This window comes from Pristiophorus japonicus, chromosome 6, assembly GCF_044704955.1.
Source record: "Pristiophorus japonicus isolate sPriJap1 chromosome 6, sPriJap1.hap1, whole genome shotgun sequence".
Taxonomy (NCBI): domain Eukaryota; kingdom Metazoa; phylum Chordata; class Chondrichthyes; family Pristiophoridae; genus Pristiophorus; species Pristiophorus japonicus.
Window position 1 is genome coordinate 150,173,076 of NC_091982.1, and position 21,168 is coordinate 150,194,243.

The 21,168-nt window shown below is 47.6% G+C and overlaps 1 protein-coding gene across 1 annotated transcript in view; it reads left to right on the plus strand.

Moving 5' to 3' along the window:
- ankmy1 (ankyrin repeat and MYND domain containing 1) overlaps positions 1-21,168 on the plus strand; it is a 179,279-nt gene that overhangs the window by 85,391 nt on the left and 72,720 nt on the right. The window contains exons 9-11 of the mRNA XM_070884029.1: positions 8,150-8,314; positions 11,518-11,939; positions 12,738-12,909. Coding sequence (XP_070740130.1) covers positions 8,150-8,314; positions 11,518-11,939; positions 12,738-12,909 — 759 coding nt within the window. The remainder of the gene's footprint in view (positions 1-8,149; positions 8,315-11,517; positions 11,940-12,737; positions 12,910-21,168) is intronic.

A 21,168-nucleotide genomic window follows, 5' to 3' on the forward strand; every position in this document is an offset into this window, starting at 1 on the left:
TGATAATTATGAACAGAAAATAAAACTGGGTGGTACAGTGAGTCACACACTCCTTTCACACTGGGACTGGGTGGTACAGTGGGTCACACACTATCCATTCATACTCTGGGACTGGGTGGTACAGTGGGTCACGCACTGTCCTTTCACACTCTGGGACTGGGTGGTACAGTGGGTCACACACTGTCCTTTCACACTCTGGGACTGGGTGGTACAGTGGGTCACACACTGTCCTTTCACACTCTGGGACTGGGTGGTACAGTGGGTCACACACTGTCCTTTCACACTCTGGGACTGGGTGGTACAGTGGGTCACACACTATCCATTCACACTCTGGGACTGGGTGGTACAGTGGGTCACACACTATCCATTCACACTCTGGGACTGGGTGGTACAGTGGGTCACACACTGTCCTTTCACACTCTGGCACTGGGTGGTACAGTGGGTCACACACTGTCCTTTCACACTCTGGCACTGGGTGGTACAGTGGGTCACACACTGTCCTTTCACACTCTGGGACTGGGTGGTACAGTGGGTCACACACTGTCCTTTCACACTGTGGGACTGGGTGGTACAGTGGGTCACACACTGTCCTTTCACACACTGGGATTGGGTGATACATGGGTCACACACTGTCCTTTCACACTGTGGGACTGGGAGGTACAGTGGGTCACACACTGTCCTTTCACACTCTGGGACTGGGTGGTACAGTGGGTCACACACTGTCCTTTCACACTGTGGGACTGGGTGGTACAGTGGGTCACACACTGTCCTTTCACACTCTGGCACTGGGTGATACATGGGTCAGACACTGTCCTTTCACACTCTGGCACTGGGTGATACAGTGGGTCACACACTGTCCTTTCACACTCTGGCACTGGGTGATACAGTGGGTCACACACTGTCCTTTCACACTGTGGGACTGGGTGATACAGTGGGTCACACACTGTCCTTTCACACTGTGGGACTGGGTGATACAGTGGGTCACACACTGTCCTTTCACACTCTGGGACTGGGTGATACAGTGGGTCACACACTGTCCTTTCACACTCTGGCACTGGGTGATACATGGGTCAGACACTGTCCTTTCACACTCTGGCACTGGGTGGTACAGTGGGTCAGATTGTTAGCCTGACTCTCAACTCCATACCCAGAGAACAGTTTAGATGTGTGGGGAGGTCACCACGACACTCTCATCAGTTGCGATTATCCTGCATGGATGTCAACCCGGTATTCAGAGACTCTTCTGTCCACTCACTGGGGCAAGGATGGGGAGGTGTGTGGCCACTCCTCTCCCATCAGACGTGAGTACCCCTCTGCAAGTTAACTCAGTATTCATAGAGTAGGGCTGTGCAGAGTAGGGCTCGAACACATTACTTTCTAAAAAAAAGGTGGGAACGCTACCACTGAGCCAAATCTCACTCTGCTCTCAGGGTTAGAAAGATGTTGGGACCAATTCTGGGGCAAGATGGACCTGTTCGTGGTGAACGATTGCACCTCAGCAGAGCTGGCACGAAGGTCCTCACGAGTAGATTAACCTGTGCTGTAGGGGAGGATTCAAACTAATTAGGCAGAGGGATGGGCACCAGGATGAAACAGTCGAGAGGAGAAACAAGGTGCACAGAGGCCTGGGAGAGACAAATAGCACTTGAGTACAGAATAGTTCAGAAATAGGAGGGATCAAAAAGGGGGAAAATATGAGGCAGTTGAAGATGGGTTTGCTGTGCATGTGCGTAAATGCACAAAGCGCGGTAAATAATATTTGTGTGCTACAGGCACAAGTCATCACATGGGACTATGATATAATGGCAATAACAGAGACCTGGCTCAAAGAAGAGGAGGATTGGGAACTTAATATTCCTGGCTACAGGGTATTCAGAAAAGATAGGGGAAGAAGAAAATGGGGGTGGGGAGTATTGATCAAATAAGCTATTATAGCACTGGAAAGGGATCATATAGGTGGGGGAGTCAAAGACAGAGTCTATTTGGTTAGAATTATGGAACAATGGAGGAGCTATTACACTACTGGGTGTACACTAAAGGCCAGCAAAAATGGGAAGGAGATAGAGGAGCAAATTGGCAGGCAAATTACAGGAAGATGCAAGAACTGCAGAACAATGATAAAGGATGACTTTGATTATCTTAATATTAATTGGTATCATCATCATAGGCAGGCCCTCGAAATGAGGATGACTTGCTTCCACGCCAAGAAAAGATGAGTTCACAGGTGTTTCAATGGAAGACCTAACATTCCAGATCCCGAACTACGTGTTGAAGGGTGGAAGATGCCTGTGTGTGAATGTTTTTAACGTGTGGTGGCCGTTGCACATCAACCACCACATGGGCTTGACAGAGCTAGGTCTTGGTCCAGTGGTAAGGATTAACCAAGACGACTGGAGACCTCCTCTGCTGCACGGGCCTTGTGCGCACAAATATCGTAGCGTGGGCTGGCCCGTGCTGGCCCGTGCTGCCCCTGGGCCCACGCCTCTTCTATCCCCGAACTCACGCCTCTCCTGGGCTCCGATCACATTCCTTCGCAGTCTCTCGCCGCTCCTGCTGTATCTGCCCATGCTCCAATCACCGACCTGGACCTTGATGACGTCACTTTTTGCTGCCATCGCCCTCCTGCACCAGCTCGCGCTGCTCCCTGAAGTGGCCTCCTCGCTGCTCCCAGGCTGCTGCACCTCTGCACCTTTTATGGCCCTGACCTGCCGCTGGTGTTCTCACACAAATTGGGGCCTGCACGCTGCTCCTGGACTGTCGCACCTCTGCTCCTTTTATGGCCCCGACTGGTATAGTAACAGTGTAAAAGACAAAGAGGGGGAGGACTTCCTGATATGTGTACAAGAGAACTTTCTTGATCAGCTTGGGATTCCAGCGCAACGAAGATCTAGTGCTGGATCTAGTTCTGGGGAATGAGGTGGGTCAAGTGGAGTTGGTGTCAGTGGGAGAGCATTTAGAGAACAGTGATCATAATATCATCAGGTTTAGAATAGTTATGGAGAAGGACAATCAAGCATAAAAATACTTAACTAGAGGAGGGCTAACTTCAGTGAGTTGAAAGGGAATGTGGCCCAGGTGGATTTGAATCAAAATTTGGAAGGTAAAACAGTAAATGAGCAATGAGAGGCCTTCAAAGACTAGCTGGTTCAGGTACAGAGTGGACACATTCCCATGAGGAGGAAAGGATGGGAATCCAAAGCTAGAGCTTCCTGGATGACTAAAGAAATAGAGGTTAAAATAGAGGTCAGGCAGAGTCAGCATGGATTTATGAAGGGGAAGTCATGTTTGACAAATTTGATGAAGTTCTTTGAGGATGTAATGAACAGGGTGGATAAAGGGGAACCAGTGGATGTGGTGTATTTGGACTTCCAGAAGGCATTTGACAAGGTACCACATAAAAGGTTACTGCACAAGATAAAAGTTCACGAGGTTGGGGGTAATATGTTAGCATGGATAGAGGATTGGCTAACTAACAGAGAACAGAGAGTCAGGATAAATGGTTCATTCTCTGGTTGGCAACCAGTAACTAGTGAGGTGCCGCAGGGATCAGTGCTGGGACCCCAACTATTTACAATTTATATGAACGACTTGGAAGAAGGGACTGAGTGTAACATAGCCAAGTTTGCTGACGGTGCAAAAGATGGGAGGAAAAGCAATGTGTGAGGACACAAAAAATCTGCAAAACGACATAGACAGGCTAAGTGAATGGGCAAAAATTTGGCAGATGGAGTATAATGTGGGAAAGTGTGAGGACATGCACTTTGGCAGAAAAAAAATCAAAGAACAGGTTATTATTTAAATGGAGAAAGATTTCAAAGTGCCGCAGTACCTGGGGGTACTTGTGCATGAAACACAAAAGGATAGTATGCAGGTACAGCAAGTGATCAGGAAGACCAATGGGATATTGGCCTTTATTGTAAAGGGGATGGAGTATAAAAGCAGGGAAGCCTTACTACAGCTATATAAGGTATTGGTGAGGCCACACCTGGAATACTGCGTGCAGTTTTGGTTTCCATATTTACGAAAGGATATACTTGCTTTGGAAGCAATTCAGAGAAGGTTCACTAGGTTGATACCGGGGATGAGGGGGTTGACTTATGAGGAAAGGTTGAGTAGGTTGGGCCTCTACTCATTGGAATTCAGAAGAATGAGAGGTGATCTTATCGAAACGTATAAGATTATGAGGGGACTTGACAAGGTGGATGCAGAGAGGATGTTTCCACTGATGGGGGAGACTAGAACTAGAGGGCACGATCTTAGAATAAGGGGCCGCCCATTTAAAACAGAGATGAGGAGAAATTTCTTCTCTCAGAGGATTGTAAATCTGTGGAATTTGCTGCCTCAGAGAGCTGTGGAAGCTGGGACATTGAATAAATTTAAGACAGAAATAGACAATTTCTTAAACTATAAGGGGTTAAGGGGTTATGAGGAGCTGGCGGGGAAGTGGAGCTGAGTCAATGATCAGATCAGCCATGATCGTATTGAATGGTGGAGTAGGCTCGAGGTGCCGTATGGCCTACTCCTGCTCCTATTTCTTATGTTCTTATGTTAAATGATGCAGAAAAATACTTAAGACAAATGTGAGGTTCGTAATACAGTCGAGAACCAAGCTGAATAAAGAAAATAGAGAGGAGATCTAAAAATGGGAATGAGGGGTAAAGGGAGCATGAGAATACATTAGCAGCTAAAATAAAAAGGGTATCCAAAGGGTAGTCAAAGGAAAGGTGGAGCTGATTGGGGAGATCTTCTTGTGCAGGCAGAGGACATGGCTCAGGTACTAAATGAGTACTTTGCATTTGTCTTCACTAGAGAAGAGGATGCTGTCAATGTAGCAGCAAAGTGGAGGTGATCAGCCATGATCTCATTGAATGGCGGAGCAGGCTCGAGGGGCTGTGTGGCCGACTCCTGCTCCTAATTTCTATGTTCTTATGTTCTTTTGCTCTTATGAGGCGGTAGAAAAAAAGACTTGCATTTATATAGCACCTTTCACAACCACCAGACACCTCAAAGTGCTTTATAGTCAATGAAGTACTTTTTGAAGTGTAAGAAATGCAGCAGCCAATTTGTGCACAAGCAAATCCCACAAACAGCATTGTGATAATGACCAGATAATTTGTTCTTTTTTATATTGATTGGCCAGTACACCAGGGATAATTCCCCTGCTCTTCTTCGAATTAGTGCTATGGGATGTTTTATGTCCACCTCAGAGGGCAGATTGTGCCTTGGTTTAACATCTCATCTGAAAGATGGCATCTCCGACAGTGCTGCACTCCCTCAGCACTGCCCTGGAGTGTCAGCCTATATTTATCTGCTCAAGTCTCTGGATTAGGACTTGATCCCATAACCTTCTGACTCAGAGACGAGAGCTACCCACTGAGCCACAGCAAACACTGTTAGCTTATTAACGATATTGGGTAGGAGAAAAATAGATAAAGAGGAGGTACTTAAAAGGTTAGCAATCCTCAAAGTAGAAAAGTCAGCCGGTCCAGATGGGATGCCAGGTTTGCTGACGATACAAAGATGGGAGGAAAAGCAATATGTGAGGAGGACACAAAAACTCTGTAAAAGGACATAGACAGGCTAAGTGAGTGGGCAAAAATTTGGCAGATGGAGTATAATGTTGGCAAGTGTGAGGTCATGCACTTTGGCAGAAAAAATCACAGAGCAAGTTATTATTTAAATGGAGAAAGATTGCAAAGTGCTGCAGTACAGCAGGACCTGGGGGTACTTGTGCATGAAACGCAAAAGAATAGTATGCAGGTACAGCAAGTGATCAGGAAGGCCAATGGTATCTTGGCCTCTATTTCAAAGGGGATGGAGTATAAAAGCAGGGAAGTCTTGCTACAGTTATACAGGGTTTTGGTGAGGCCACACCTGGAATACTGCGTGCAGTTTTGGTTTCCATATTTACGAAAGGCTATACGTGCTTTGGAGGCAGTTCAGAGAAAGTTCTCTAGGTTAATTCCGGAGATGAGGGGTTGACTTATGAGGAAAGGTTGAGTAGGTTGGGCCTCTACTCATTGGAATTCAGAAGAATGAGAGGTGATCTTATCGTATAAGATTATGAGGGGGCTTGACAAGGTGGCTGCAGAGAGGATGCTTCCACTGATAGGGGAGACTAGAACTAGGGGGCATAATCTTAGAAAAAGAGGCCGTCCATTTAAAACTGAGATGAGGAGGAATTTCTTCTCTCAGAGCGTTGGAAATCTGTGGACTTTACTGCCTCAGAGAGCTGTGGAAGCCGGGACATTGAATAAATTTAAGACAGAGATAGACAGTTTCTATACCGATAAGGAAATAAGGGGTTATGGGGAGTGGGCAGGGAAGTGGACCTGAGTCCATGATCGGATCAGCCATGATCGTATTAAATGGCAGAGCAGGCTCGAGGAGCCGTATGGCCTATTCCTGCTCCTATTTCTTATGTTCTTATGTTCTTATCCTAGGTTAGGGAGATAAGGGTTGAAATTGGGGAGGCCCTGGCCACAATCTTCCAATCATCGTTCGATATGGAGGTGGTGCCAGAGGACTGGAGGATTGGAAATGTTACACCCCTGTTTAAAAAGGGGAGTGGGATAAGCCAGCAACTACAGGCCAGTCAGTCTAACATCGCTGGTGGGGAAACTTATAGAGGCAATAATCTGGGACAAAATTAATTGGCATTTAGAAAAGTATGGACTAATAAATGATAATCTGCATGGATTTGTTAAAGGTAAGTCATGTCTGACTAACTTGAGTGAGTTCTTTGATGAAGTAATGGAGAGGGTTGATGGGGGTAACGTAGTTGATGTTGTGTATATGGACTTTCAAAAGTATCACATGATAGATTTGTTAGCAAAATTAAAGCCCATGGGATTAAAGGGTCAGTGTCTGCATGGATACAAAATCAGCGAAGGGAGGGAGGTATACAGTGGTGTTCCCCAGGGGTCAGTATTGGGACCATTGCTATTTTTGATATATATTAATGACCTGGACTTGGGTATCCAGGGCATAATTTCAAAGTTTGCAGATGACACGAAACTCTGAAATGTAGTAAAGAATGAGGAAGATAGTAACGGACTTCAGGAGGACATAGGCAGACTGGTGAGATGGGCAGGCACATGACTGGTGAAAGTTAATGCAGAGAAATGTGAAGTGATACATTTTACTAGGAAGAGGGGAAACAATATGAACTAAATGGTATGATTTTAAAGGGGATGCAGGAACAGTGAGACCTGGGGGTGTATGTCTTTGAAGGTGGCAAGACAAGTTGAAAAGGCTGTTAAAAAGCATCTGGGATCCTTGGCTTTATGAATAAAGGCATAATGTACAAAGACAAGGAAGTTATGCTCACCCTTTATAAAACACTGGTTAGACCTCAGCTGGAATATTGCTTCCAATTCTGGGCAGTGCACTTTTGGAGGGATGCCAAGGCCTTAGAGAGGGTGCAGAGCACATTTACTAGAATGGTACCAAGGATGAGGGACTTCAGTTATGTGGATAGACTGGAGAAGCTGGGCTTGTTCTCTTTAAAGCAGAGAAGGTTAAGAGGAGATTTGATAAAGGTGTTCAAAATCATGAGAGGTTTTGATGGAGTAAATAAAGAAAAACTGGTTCCAGTGGCGGAAAGGTCGGTAACCAGAAAACAGAGATTTATGGTGACTGGCAAAAGAACAACAACAACTTGCATTTATATAGCGCCTTTAACACAGTAAAATGTGCCAAGGCACTTCGCAGCAGTGTTATAAGACAAAACAAATAAATTTGAAACCGAGCCACTGAAGAAAGAATTACGGCAGATGACCAAAAGCTTGGTCAAAGAGGTATGTTTTAAGGAGCGTCTTAAAGGAGGAAAGAGAGGTCGGGAGGCGGAGAGGTTTAGAACCAGAGGCAACATGAGGACGTATTTTTTACACAGCCAGATGTTGTTATCGGGACTGCATTGCCTGAAAGGGTGACAGAAGTAGATTCAATAGGAATATTCAAAACAGAGCTGGATAAATACTTGATGAGGAAAAGAATTGCAGGGGTGTGGGACTAATCGGATCGCTTTACCAAAGAACCGGCACAAGCGTGATGGGCCAGATGGCTTCCTTCTGTGCTGTATCTGTCTATAACTCGATGATTCTATGTTCCCCGTTTCACAGGCCTTCATCTGAGCAATTTCTTACAGGTCGTTTGCAGCAAAGACATCGTCAACCTGCTGCTTGATAACGGAGCCAACGTGAACAAGCTGAATGACGAGGGTGTTTCCGCACTCAACTGCTGCAACACACTGTACTATCCCATCAAGTCCTTTCTACACAAGGACATCGGCAGGCTCACCAACCCCAAAAAGGTTTGTTTCACTTGAAGCCGACACCAGTGAAGATTTTTCCTGTATCCGTTTTCTTGTGCACGGGGCTGCTGGTGTAAACGGGCCAAGTTTCAATTCCCATGGGATGTCCAGAGTCTGTTTGATGATTTTATGAACTCAGCTGATAGAGTCATACGGCAGTAATTCCTACAAAGGTTCTCCCAATCCTGGGCAGTTTGCAACCTATCTCCATAGGGCTGGATTTTAGGCTTTAATATTTTGGGGGCGATAATGGAGGCGGGGCAGGGAAGTTAGAGGCTGGGAATAGCTTGCACTTTAATCATTAAGTTTGGGCATCTGGGCCCTGGGTCAGGGAGCGCTAAGGGAAGCGTTGTACACCTCTCCTGGTGTGAGGATGGAAAACTCCCGAGCTAAAGAGCTGGGTTGGGAGTGCTCCGAGAGAGGCCTGGGCGGGGTCCATTACCTACCTCTCCACCGACGGGATGTTTGGACCACCCTGATTTCCCAGGCGGTCATTGCGGCCGCGTTTCGGGGCGGATGGGTCGGGCAGGAGCTCAAACTCGCGCCGGTGTCACAACCCGGCACAGCTCTTCCAGGCGGTGCTGCTCTGCGCCGCCGCAAAACCGCCCGCCCAGAAGCCCTCATCGCCACCATTGCCGCCGCACTGGGGTGAAAAACGGAGCGCAAAAGATCCAAAAATCCAGCCTGAGTATCTTCCATCGAAGAAACGACAGGTGTTAGGAAACGAGCCCCCATAGAATTTTACTGCACTAAAAGAGGCCATTTGGCCCATCGTGCCTTTCCCAGCTCTCTGAAAGAGCTATCCACTCAGTCCCATTTCTCTGTCCTTGCCCCATATTCTTTATAAAAAGAAAATCAAATACTTATCCACTTCCCTTTTAAAAGCTGTTGCTGATTCTGCTTCGACAAGTGTTTCTAATATGTTCCTAACCTCTCCCTTTGTTTGGTGCTGAGCTTAAATTTATGCACTCTAGTTAACAACCCACCAACCAGTGGAAATAGTGGGAGGAAAATTGCGGACGGAGGCTTCCTTCAGACGAATGCCTCCGACTTGAAAAAAATCTACGAAAATACCTGGTGGTCCCGGAGGAACGTAGGATTGTGGTCGGAAGCCTTCATGCGCTTCGCAGCGCATGGGAACATGTCTTCCCGATGTGTACGCATATGCTGTAATCACATGGGCCTGAACCACCAATCACTATCTACGATTCTCATTGATAATATGGGAGCTCTGTTTTTATTTTCTATCAATGAGAATAACCCGTAAAACAAGAAACACAGCACAATAAATTAAATAAAACACCTCATATACTTAAAAGTAATTGAAATTGAATGTAATTAAATGTTTTAGAAATTTTTTTTTAAAATTTTTTTTTAATGTGGGTTAAAAATAAACTTACCTTAATGGACAGGGTTTTTAATATAAAAATGAGCGATTAAATTAAATTTTTCTATGTTCTAAAACTCTTACGCTGGTAAAAGTGAGCTATACACCTGCTTTTAAGAGTTTGAGGGACATTCGCTGGGCAAGAGTTGGGCAAATAGCCCAATCTCTGCCCCGCAGATGTCCTTCCTGCGAGGAGATGCATAGGATCTGTCTAAAGAAATTTTGACAGATTGGTAAAGTCGGTTTTCGGCGGATGTGCATCGCGCCCTGAGAACCGGCCTTTGCGAGGCCTCGCCAGGTACGTGCGCACATCGTACAGACCCAGAGAGGCTGCAATTTTCAGCCCAGTATTTCCTCATCAAACACAGTGAAATTTTATTTAATTTCCATGTACTTAAATGATGCATCATGCCGTGTGAATGTGAATGTTCTAGTGAATGGATGGTACAAGTTGCAGGAAGGGAACCCCTAGGATTTTAGAACTTAAATTGTTTGTTTAACAGATGGAGTAAATTTAAATGAGGTATTACATTCTATTTAAATCTGCTGTTTTTTTTCACTTCTGTTTAATCAAACATCTTAATAAATACAAATGAGTAGTTTTAGCCTGAGTTAATGGCCTGTCAAGGTGGTGTTTGCTATCAGTTGGAGAAGTCAAGAGTGGACCATAGGAGCAAGAGGAGGCCATTCAGTCCCTTGAGTCTGTTGCGCCATTCAATTAGATCATGGCTGATCTGTATCTTAACTCCATTTATCTGCCTTGGTTGCATAACCCTTAATACCTTTGCCTAACGAAAACCTATCAATCTCAGTTTTGACATTTTTAATTGACCCTCCAGCCTTTAGGGGACGAGAGTTCCAGATTTCCACTACATTTATGTAAAGAAGTGCTTCCTGAGATCACACCTCAACAACCTAGCTCTAATTGTAAGGTCATGTCCCCTTGTTCTTGACTCCCCCACCAGAGCAAATAGTTTCTCTCTATTTACTCTACCAAATCATTTAATCTTCTTAAATTCCTCAATCTGATTACCCCTTAATCTTCTATACTCAAGGGAGTACAACCCTTGCAACATGTCCACATAGCTTAACCCTTTTAGCCCTGGGTAAGAACCCTGTATCATCTTGGTTAATCTGCAATGCACCCTCTCAAAGGCCAATATAGTGTATGATGCTACCTTGCACCATTTTCATAGCATACGTGAATGGTAATAGGGTTCATTGTTCACCCTGAGGTCTGTTATCCTAAATACCTTGCATTTAGTTAGGTTTTGGTTCACAGGAAGCATTTGCTTACAGCAGTGATTCTTTGTATTCAGCACAAAGAAAAGCCATCCGGAAAGCTTTTGCAGTGTGCTGCTACACGCAAATGTTTTTCTCTTTTCTTAGCTTGCGTTCACCTAAGGGTCCATCGACCCGACATAATGCTCCAGCGTGGAGCGTCTCATGGTGGGAGCATAGGGAATTCAGATGCTGGGTATGTCTACCCAACCTTGACCCTCCCCACAACCTCCCCACAACCCCCTCACCTCCACCAAATTAATGGATGCAAAACTCTGCAGGATTGAATTAGATGAGCTGCTGTCTGCCATGTGCTCTTGACATGCAACGTGGAAAGGCAAATCACAAAACCTAGTAGCCCCAACCTCTACTTCCCAATTGACCCCATCCTTTCTTCGAGGTCCATAAAAATGTCTCGGTTTCACCTCGTTGGCATCCTGCACTGTGGTCCTTGGCCTTTCGCTGAGGTTTCTTGCTGAAGAGTTTACTGTTGTCCGCCTCGTGGTGACCTCACTTTGAATTGTTCTTTCTCCAGGCCGAGTACACTTCTGCTAAAGACCCATTGAGCAAAGGTGAACTGACACAGAAGGTGCATGAGGCCAAGAGACTCGCAGTTCATGACCGCAAGATCAGGGTGGGGAGCATATCCAACAAGAAGCTTCCGTCCGTTTCACTGATGCCAGAAATGAAAAGTGAGGAGTTGCAGGAGGAGGAAAGTACAATATCAGAATCTGATGAGGAATCTGAAGATCTAACAGCTCCATCAGCAGGCATTCCCTCAACTGTTAACTTTGAATCTTCGCAAAGCGTCAGGAACTATCCGCTCGACGTCATTGACCAACACATGCTGCGTGTTGCTCATATCTTAAGTAGGAACACGCATTTTAAGAGCTCAACTGGGAACTCATTGTTGCTACCTGCCGAAAAAGTGTGGGAAATAGCAGAGATGAAATCAGAGTAGGTGCCACAAGAACAATTGTCTCACCAGGGCCTTGCAATAAAGGCATCCCACTTAAACACAACCGAAACACATTACCAGATAAGCTCCTTGACCTGATTCAATGTAAACCGATGACCATCCAATACATTTTTCATCAGTTATCTTAACCCCTGCCCCGCAGCCCCCTCCCCTTGTCTCTTGGTGAAGATATCAACTCAAGCAGAGGTATAAATTCATGGTGGATGGCTGAAATATTTCACTCAGCCTTCAATTGTGTGCCTAGTAAGTCTCAGCCATGAGAAATGGTGTCTGCTGCAGGTCAACTGCCCTCATCTGATGGCCAACTGCAGTGCCATTCCAAGGCTGCTTATTATTTCGGCTCACTTACTCAAGGGTACAGAGGCCAACTATAGCGGCATTATGGTTGACATCTAAGCCTAGACCTGCTAACTCCAAATAGGGATCAAGCATGGAGCCTTCCTGCATGGCCTCTGTCCAGTTACCCTCACACTCTCCCCTGTCCCATTGCTAATTGCACTGTGCTCTGTCCAGTTACCCTCACACTCTCCCCTGTCCCATTACTAAATGCACTGCGCTCTGTCCAGTTACCCTCACCCTCTCCCCTGTCCCATTGCTAAATACACTGCGCTCTGTGCAGTCAGATTAACTCTCCTGTGTCCCATTACTACATGTCCAGCATGGTTCTGTTTAGTTTTGACCCTGTGTTCCGATCCTCGCGTATCAAAATTGTTAATCCTTGACTTATCACCAAATGATAGAACAATGTTATTTTTCATATGTGTGCCTTTCACCAGACACCAGAGAAGAAGAGTGATCTTTAACCTGCTTCTCCGCAGAGGGGCGGACCCCAATAATTCCACAAACCCGATGGCGCCAATCTTTTTCTCCGTGTTGGCAGGAGACATCGATACAATCAAGTCCTTGCTGGAGAGCGGAGCAGACCCAAACATGCAACTTCAGTCACCGGTAATGCGCCAAACTGTCGTAGAGTAGCGACCCCTGGCACGACAAGGGGTATAGTCGCCGTTGGCAGCGCTTGTGACTTTGATTGGATGATATGACATGTTAACCGTGTGCAGGCGACACTATGACTTGCTTTCGGGCTTCGGCTTGTGTGACAGTCTTGAAACTCAACAAAAACTAGTATTTATACAGTGCCTTCAACAGAGTAAAATGTCCCCAAATGCATCACAAAGACGTAATCAAAAACAATTTGGACACTGAAAGAGTTATTAGGATGGTTGACAAAAAAAAAGCTTGAACAAAGTTCTAGGGAGGGTCCTCAAAAGGAAAAAGAGTGGGCAGGATTTTCGAGTCCTCCACACTCCGTTTTTCACTCCGGAGCGGCGGCAATGGCGGCGGTGAGGTGTTCTGGTCGGGTGGCCAGCCTCCAGCGTCCCGCAGGGATCCTCAGGTCCGGTTTTGCGGCAGCGTGGAGCAGCACCGCCCGGAAGAGTTGCGCCGGTGTGCAACGCTCCTGGTTGTGACACCGGCACGAGTTTGAGCTCCTGCCCGACACGTCCGCCTGGAAGCGCACCTCACACTGACCACCTGGGAAATCAGGGCGGTCCAACCATCCCGAAGAGGTGAGTAATGGACTCCTAAGGTAAGCGCGATGCTTTTTCTTTTAACTTTTTTAGCGATTTGTGTTGTGGTGGCATGGGCAATGTTTTGGGAATGTATTTTTAGTTTTTTTAGGTTCCCGTCCAGGCGTCTCTCGGAGTTTCTCGGGAGTTTCCCATCCTAGCGTCACAAGAGGTAGGTGTACATCGCCTCCCTTAGCGCTGTGCCCCCTGACACAGGGCCCAGATGCCCAAACTTACCGACTGAGGCGCAAACTATTCCCGGCCGCTAACTTTCCTGCCCCACCGCCATTATCGCCCCAAAAACATAAAAGCCTAAAATCCAGTCCCTTGTATTTATTATATACAAAAGCAAAACACTGCAGATGCTGGAATCTGAAATAAAAACAGAAAATGCTGGAAACACTCAGCGGGTCAGGCAGCATCTGTGGAGAGAGAAACAAAGTTAACGTTTCGATGACACTTCGTCCCAACTGGAAAAAGTTAGAGATATAACAGGTTTTTAAGCAAGCGCAGGGCAGGGAAAGGGGGGAGATAAGGGAAGAAAGATGCGCTATTTTAACACATAAAGCTCTAATTGGGTCCCCTTGATCACATGACTGATTGCTGATTGGTCCCCTTGGAGGATAAGACACCCAGCAGTTTCTCTTGAATCTGTAACCAATGTAACCTACGTAATCAATTACTTTGAAAAGAGTAATTTGAGCGATTCTGACTACTGTCTCCAGACAGATTAGAGCTCACTCTCACGGGTTAAGAACTTCCCCCTCTCCCCAAACAAGTTCCTGCCCCATCCCCCAGCCCAAGTTCCTAACCTACTCCCCACCCTGCCCCCTACCACCACCCAAGTTCGTGACCAAATCACCCCCACTGTTAAGTCCTGACTCTAATGTACTGACTTACACGAGACACATGCTGAAGTCAAGGTCACTCAGGACCTGCACCTTTAATTCCAGTTCTCCAGTGCTGCACTTGTCTGAGACCTCCCTTTATATACCACAGTGGGAGAGGTATGGAGTGTCTCCTGCAAGTGCACCCCTGGTGGTAAGGTATGCTTATTGTTACAGGTCATATCCAGTTACAGTCATGTATAGCATGGTAAGATACAGTTATATACAGTAATGTGAGATACATGACATCACCCTCCCCCAAGGTCTTATTGCCTTTATAGATTCAGTCTCTCAGGTGGTCTGCGCTCTCGCGTGGAGCGTCTTAGTTGTGGTTCAGTTGTTTGCCTTGGTGCCTATTTTTCATTCGGTGTGACTGCTGGTATATCGCCTAGGCTGTCTGTTTCGTTCGGTGTGATTGCTGGTATCTCGCGTGGGCTGTCTATTGAGACTGCCCTTTCCTCAGGTTGTTCCACCTGTCTGTCCACCAGGTGTGGTGTGAGTTCCACATTGTAGTCTGCCTCTGGTTCTTTAGTGTTATCAGTGAATCTACTTTTTACTTGGTCGACATGCCTCCGGCAGGTTTGGCCATTGTCCATTTGTACAACCAGTAGCCTGTTTCCCACTTTGTCTGTTACTGTCCCTGCAAACCATTTGGGACCCCGGCCATAGTTTAGCACAAAAACTTTGTCCCCTATCTCATTCCACCTACCCCTCGAATTTTGGTCATGGTACTCAGTTAGCTTTTGATGCTTAGCCTCAACAATTTCATGCATGTCTGGGAGGATTACGAGAGCCTGGTCTTTAAGGTTTGTTTCATCATTAGTTGCGCGGGGGGAACCCCAGTCAACGAATGCGGACGAGATCTGTATACCAGCAGCAGTCGCGACAGGCAGCTCTGCAGCATGGGACCTTAGAATCTGAGCATGCCTTGTTTAATGATCTGCACTGCTCGCTCCGCCTGGCCATTGGAGGCCGGCTTGAAAGGTGCCGTCTTAACGTGATTTATACCTTGGTCAACTATAAAATCAGGAAATTCTGCGCTGGTGAAGCACGGACCATTATCACTGACCAATATGTCAGGAATGCCGTGCATTGCAAACATGGTTCTAAGGCTCTCCACAGTGGTGGAGGTGGCGCTCGAGTTTAAAATGGTGCACTCGATCCATTTTGAAAATGCATCAACGACTACGAGGAACATTTTGCCCATGAATGGACCCGCATAGTCTACATGCACCCACGACCACGATTTGGTGGGCCAGGGCCAGGGGCTTAGGGGGGCCTCCCTGGGGGCATTACTGAGTTGGGCACAAATGATGCACCGACAGACGCAGAGCTCCAAGTCCGCGTCAATGCCAGGCCACCAGACATGAGATCTGGCTATGGCCTTCAAAAGGACGATCCCCGGGTGCTCGCGATGGAGCTCCCGGACAGCCGCCTCCCTGCCTCGTAAGGGCATAACTACTCAGCTGCCCCACATCAGGCAGTCTGTCTGTAGTGAGAGTTCATGCATGCGCATATGGAAGGGTTTGACCTCCTCGGGGCAGGCATCGCGAGCCTCTGCCCAGTGACCGGTTAAAACGCATTTTTTAATTCGAGATAACGTGGGGTCGCTGGTCGTCCAGGCTCTGATTTGGCGAGCCATCATGGGCGAACCTGTGGATTCAAAGGCATTGATTGCCATGACCATCTCACAGTCCTGTTCGTCGGACCCTTCTGTGGTCGCCAGGGGTAGCCTGCTAAGTGCGTCGGCACAGTTGTCTGTGCCTGGTCTGTGCCTTATCATGTAGTAGTAAGCCGCCAGCATGAGTGCCCACCGCTGAATGCGCGTTGAGGTGTTGGCGTTGATTGCCTTGCACTCGGATAGTAGGGATGTGAGGGGTTTGTGGTCGGTTTCTAATGCAAACTTGGCCCCGAAAAGGTATTGGTGCATCTTTTTGACACCGTACACACATGGAAGCGCCTCCTTCTCAACCATACCGTACCCGCGCTCCGCCCACAAAAGTGACCCGCAACGTGCTGCAATTTACCCGCATCATTGACATGCTGTAAAACGCACCCTACCCCATACGCTGACGCACCACATGTAAGGATTAGCTTTTTACCTGGGTCAAAAAAGGCTAAAACAGTCTTGGAACATAGAAGGATGCATGCCTTATTGAAAGCGTGTTCCTGGGCGTCCCCCCAAAACCAATCGCACCCCTTTCTGAGTAGCACGTGGAGAGGCTCCAGCAGCGTGCTCAAGTTCTGCATAAAGTTCCCAAAGGAATTGAGTAGCCCGAGAAAGGCGCGCAGTTCCGAGACATTCCGGGGCCTGGGTGCCAGGCGAATTGCTTAGGTTTTGGATTTGGTTGGGCGGATTCCATCAGCGGCAATCCTTCTGCCCAAAAATTCAACCTCAGGCGCGAGAAACAGACACTTGGATTTCTTAACTCTTAGGCCTACCCGATCCAATCGACTTAGTACTTCCTCAAGATTGCAGAGATGAGAGTCAGTGTCCCTGCCCGTGATGAGTATGTCATCTTGAAACAAAACCATCCCCGGGATGGACTTGAGCAGACTCTCCATGTTGCGCTGGAATATAGCAATTGCCGACCTGATGCCAAATGGGCATCGATTGTACACAAAAAGGCCTCGATGTGTGTTGATGGTGGTGAGTAGCTTAGACTCTTCGGTCAGTTCTTGCGTCATATACGCAGATGTGAGGTCATGTTTTGAGAAAAGATTTCCTCCAGCCAACGTGGCAAATAGGTCCTCCGCTCTGGGCAGCGGGTATTGGTCCTGTAGGGAGACTCTGTTTATGGCAGACTTGTAATCCCCACAGATTCGCACGGATCCATCAGGCTTCATGACGGGGATGATGGGGCTTGCCCAGTCGCTGAATTCCACGGGAGAAATTATGCCTTCCCGCAGAAGCCGGTCCAGTTCGTTTTCAATCTTTTCCCTCATCACATAAGGCACAGCTCTAGCCTTGTGATGAACTGGTCTGGCATTCTGTGTGATGTAGATTCTAACTTTAGCCCCTTTGAAGGTGCCCACACCTGGCTGAAAGAGATGTTCAAAACGGCTTAGAACTGTTGAGCAGGAGGTCCGTTCCTCTGACGACATGGCGTGTACATCATCCCATTTCCAATTAAGTTCTGCTAGCCAGCTTCTCCCCAACAGGGTTGGGAGATCCCCGGGGACAATCCACAGGGAAAGTCGGTGCACCATCCCTTTGTGTGTGACTAAGAGCATGGCGCTGCCAAGGACTGGGATGATTTCTTTAGTATAGGTCCTTAGTTTGGTGTCGATCTTTGTGAGTTTTGGTCTGTTGCTTTTGTGCGGCCACAGCTGTTCAAATTGTTGAACGCTCATGAGGGATTGACTGGCCCCCGTGTCCAGTTCCATGTTGACGGATATCCCATTGAGTCGAACCCTTATCATAATTGGAGGCGTCTTGGTGTAAGAACAGTGGACATTGATCGTGTTAACCCGCTGTACCTCGGCGTCCCGTGCACTGTTCCAAGCTTTCCGACCCTTCCGATTCGTATACCAGCTGAGCTGCTGTTTTTCTGCACATGCCCTGTGTAGTTTCTGCAAACGGCATGCTGAAATCGACACACCCTGGTTGAGTGCCTTCCCCCACATCTCCAACACAGACCGTTTCCATTGTTTCCGAAGGATGAGCTGCGTCTGGCTGATCTCCCTTGAGCTTCTCTCAATCTGTTGTTGATTGTTCACATTGTGGGTTGATGAGGTGTGATCAGCCGTTCATGTGGCCCTTGATTTTGATGGCTTCTGGTGCCATTGTCTGCTGTTGAAGGCCTGTTCTCCTGCCTTTGTCTGTGTGTGGGGTAGCGGTTTGTTTCACAATGTGAACCCCTTGTTCCGATGCCTCATTGGTTGTCGTACCAAAGTATAGATCAGCCTCGTTTCTTCTTCGCCTGCCAAGAACGTCTGTGTGACCAGTGCTGCTGCTGCCTCTAGAGTCAACTTCTTAGTCTCCTATAAGCTTTCAGAATATGCCTGCGTGGTCTATTCCTTCAATAAAAAAGTCTCTCAGTACGTCTCTCCTTAGTTCATTGGTGAACTCACATGAACTAGCCAGCCTCCGAAGTTCCACCATGAAGTCGGGTATGTTTTGGCCCACACAGCGTCTGCAGTTGTAGAACCTGTGTCTGGCCATGTGTCGGCTGCTCGCTGGCTTCAGGTGGTCTCTCACCAGTGTGCTCAACTCAAACGACTTGCTTGCTGGTTTCTCGGGTGCCAGCAGGTCTTTCATTAAAGCGTATGTTTTCGAGCCACAGCTGGTCAAGAGATGGGCTCTTCTCTTGTCTGCCTTATCGTCGCCCAGCCAGACTTTGGTCACAAAGCTTTGCAGGAGCCTTTCTATAAAGTCATCCCAATTGTCTCCAGCATTGTATTCCTCATCTGAGCTGTTGGTAGCCATTCTGTGGATTCTGTGATCCCGTAACTCGTCGCCACTGTTAAGTCCTGACTCTAATGTACTGACTTACACGAGACACATGCTGAAGTCAAGATCACTCAGGACCTGCACCTTTAATTCCAGCTCTCCAGTGTTGCACTTGCCTGAGACCTTCCTCTATATACTGCAGTGGGACAAGTATGGAGTGTCTCCTGCAAGTGCACCCCTGGTGGTAAGGTATGCTTATTGTTCCAGGTCATATCTATTTACAGTCATGTATAGCATGGTAAGATACAGTTATATACAGTAATGTGAGATACATGACACCCACCACCCACGTTCCTGACCTCCTTTCCCCACTGCCCCCCCTCCTCTCACCCCCCCGGGTTCCTGACCTTCCCCTGCCCAAGTTCCTTCCCCATGGATTCATGACTTCTCCCCCCAACAATTTTCTGACCTTCTCTTCCACCCCCACCCCTGCCATAGAGAGGCCATTATGTGTGGGTCACAGATTGTTAACAGATTTATTGGGTATCAAGTGAATAGTGACAGTGTCATGACTTATGGATTTCGTCCAGTCTTGCCATCTGCATCACACTCTCAACCGCCAGCCCCCGCACCCCCCCCCCCCACATTAGACCTGGATCACATTCTCCTGCCATCCTCACTGTGCTCTCCGTACTCTTCACCACACCTCCCCCCCCCAGTGCCCCTTCCACCAATTTCCTGACCTCTCTGCCCTGCAATTCCCCCCTCTTCCTCCGAACCCACGCTCTCTCTCACCAATCCCCCCACTCTCTCCCCTCTCTCCGACCCCTTGTCTCTCCCTTCTCTCCAACCCCTCTCTCTCTCCCCTCTCTCTCTCGCCTTTCCCTCCTCTCTCTGCAACCTCTCTCTTTCCCCTTTCTCTCTTTCTCTCTCCCCTCTCTCTCTCCAACCCTTCTCTCTCCAATCCCTCTCTCTCTCCCCTCTCTCCTCTCCTCTCTCTCTCACCCCTCTCTCTCTCTTCTGCACCATTTCTCTCTCCCTCCCCTCCAACCCCTCTCTTTCTTCCCCCTCTCCAACCCCTCTCTCTCCACTCTCTCCGATCCCTCTGTCTCTCGCTCTCTCTCTCTGACCCACTCTCTCTCTCTCTCTCTCTCTCTCTCTCTTTTTCTCTCTCTCTCTCTCTCTCTCTCCTCACTCTGACCCCTCTCTCTCTCTCCCCTCTCTCAGACGAACCCCCCTCCCCTCTCTCTGACCCCTCTCTCTTTCTCCTCCCTCTCTCTCTCTCTCCGACCCTCTCTCCCCCCTCTCTCCGACCTCTCTCTCTGACCTCCCTTTTGATCCTCTTTTCTCGCCACAGATCCAGTGAGGGGCCTCCTGTCACAGAGCTGAGGAAAGGCTGGCCCACTCCCCACTGCAGCTGCAACTGCAGCCGAACCTCGGAGACACGCCCATGCGCAATAAGGGGCGGGGCCGACTGCACACATGCGCAGAAGGACACAAAAATGTTCTTGCAGATAATCACTCTGAGGAAAGAACAAAAGGGAATGTCTGTGACCGCAGTGGTGGGAGGCTGGAGTGTTTAAATGACTAAAGGGATGATGGTGCAAGGCAAAAAGGGAATGGTAATGGGACAAATAAAGAAACAAAAGATGGGTCTGGAGGAGGTGCAAATAGCAATAGCAGCTACTGAAGCAATGGGAGCGGTGGTTTGGACCTGAAATTGTTGAACTCCATGTTGAGTCCAGAAAGCTGTAAAGTGCCTAATCGAAAGATGAGGCGCTGTTTCTCAAGCTTCCGTTGACATTCATTGGAACAGTGCAGGAGGCCAAAGAAAGAGAGGGCAGAGTGGGAGTGGGGCAGAGAATTAAAATGTGATGTACATGGACTTCCATAAAGCGTTTTATTAAGGTGCCACATAATAGGCTTGCCAGCAAAGTTGAAGCCCATGGAATAAAAGGGAGAGTGGCAGCCTGGCTCAGTGACAGGAAACAGAGAGTAGTGGTGAATGGATGTTTATAGGACTGGTGGAAGGTGTTCCCCAGGGGTCAGTACTAGGACCACTGCTTTTCTTGATATATATTAATTACTTGGACTTGGGTGTACAGGGCACAATTTCAAAATTTGCAGATGACACAAAACTTGGAAGTATAGTGAACAGCAAGGAGGATAGCGATGGACAAGATGGTGGAATGGATGGACACGTGGCAGATGGAATTTATTGCAGAAAAGTGCGAAGTGATACATTTTGGTTCAAAGAACGAGAAGAGACAATATAAACTAACGGGTACAATTCTAAAGGGGGTGCATGAACAGAGAGAGCTGGGGGTATATGTGCACAAATCATTGAAGGTGGCAGGAC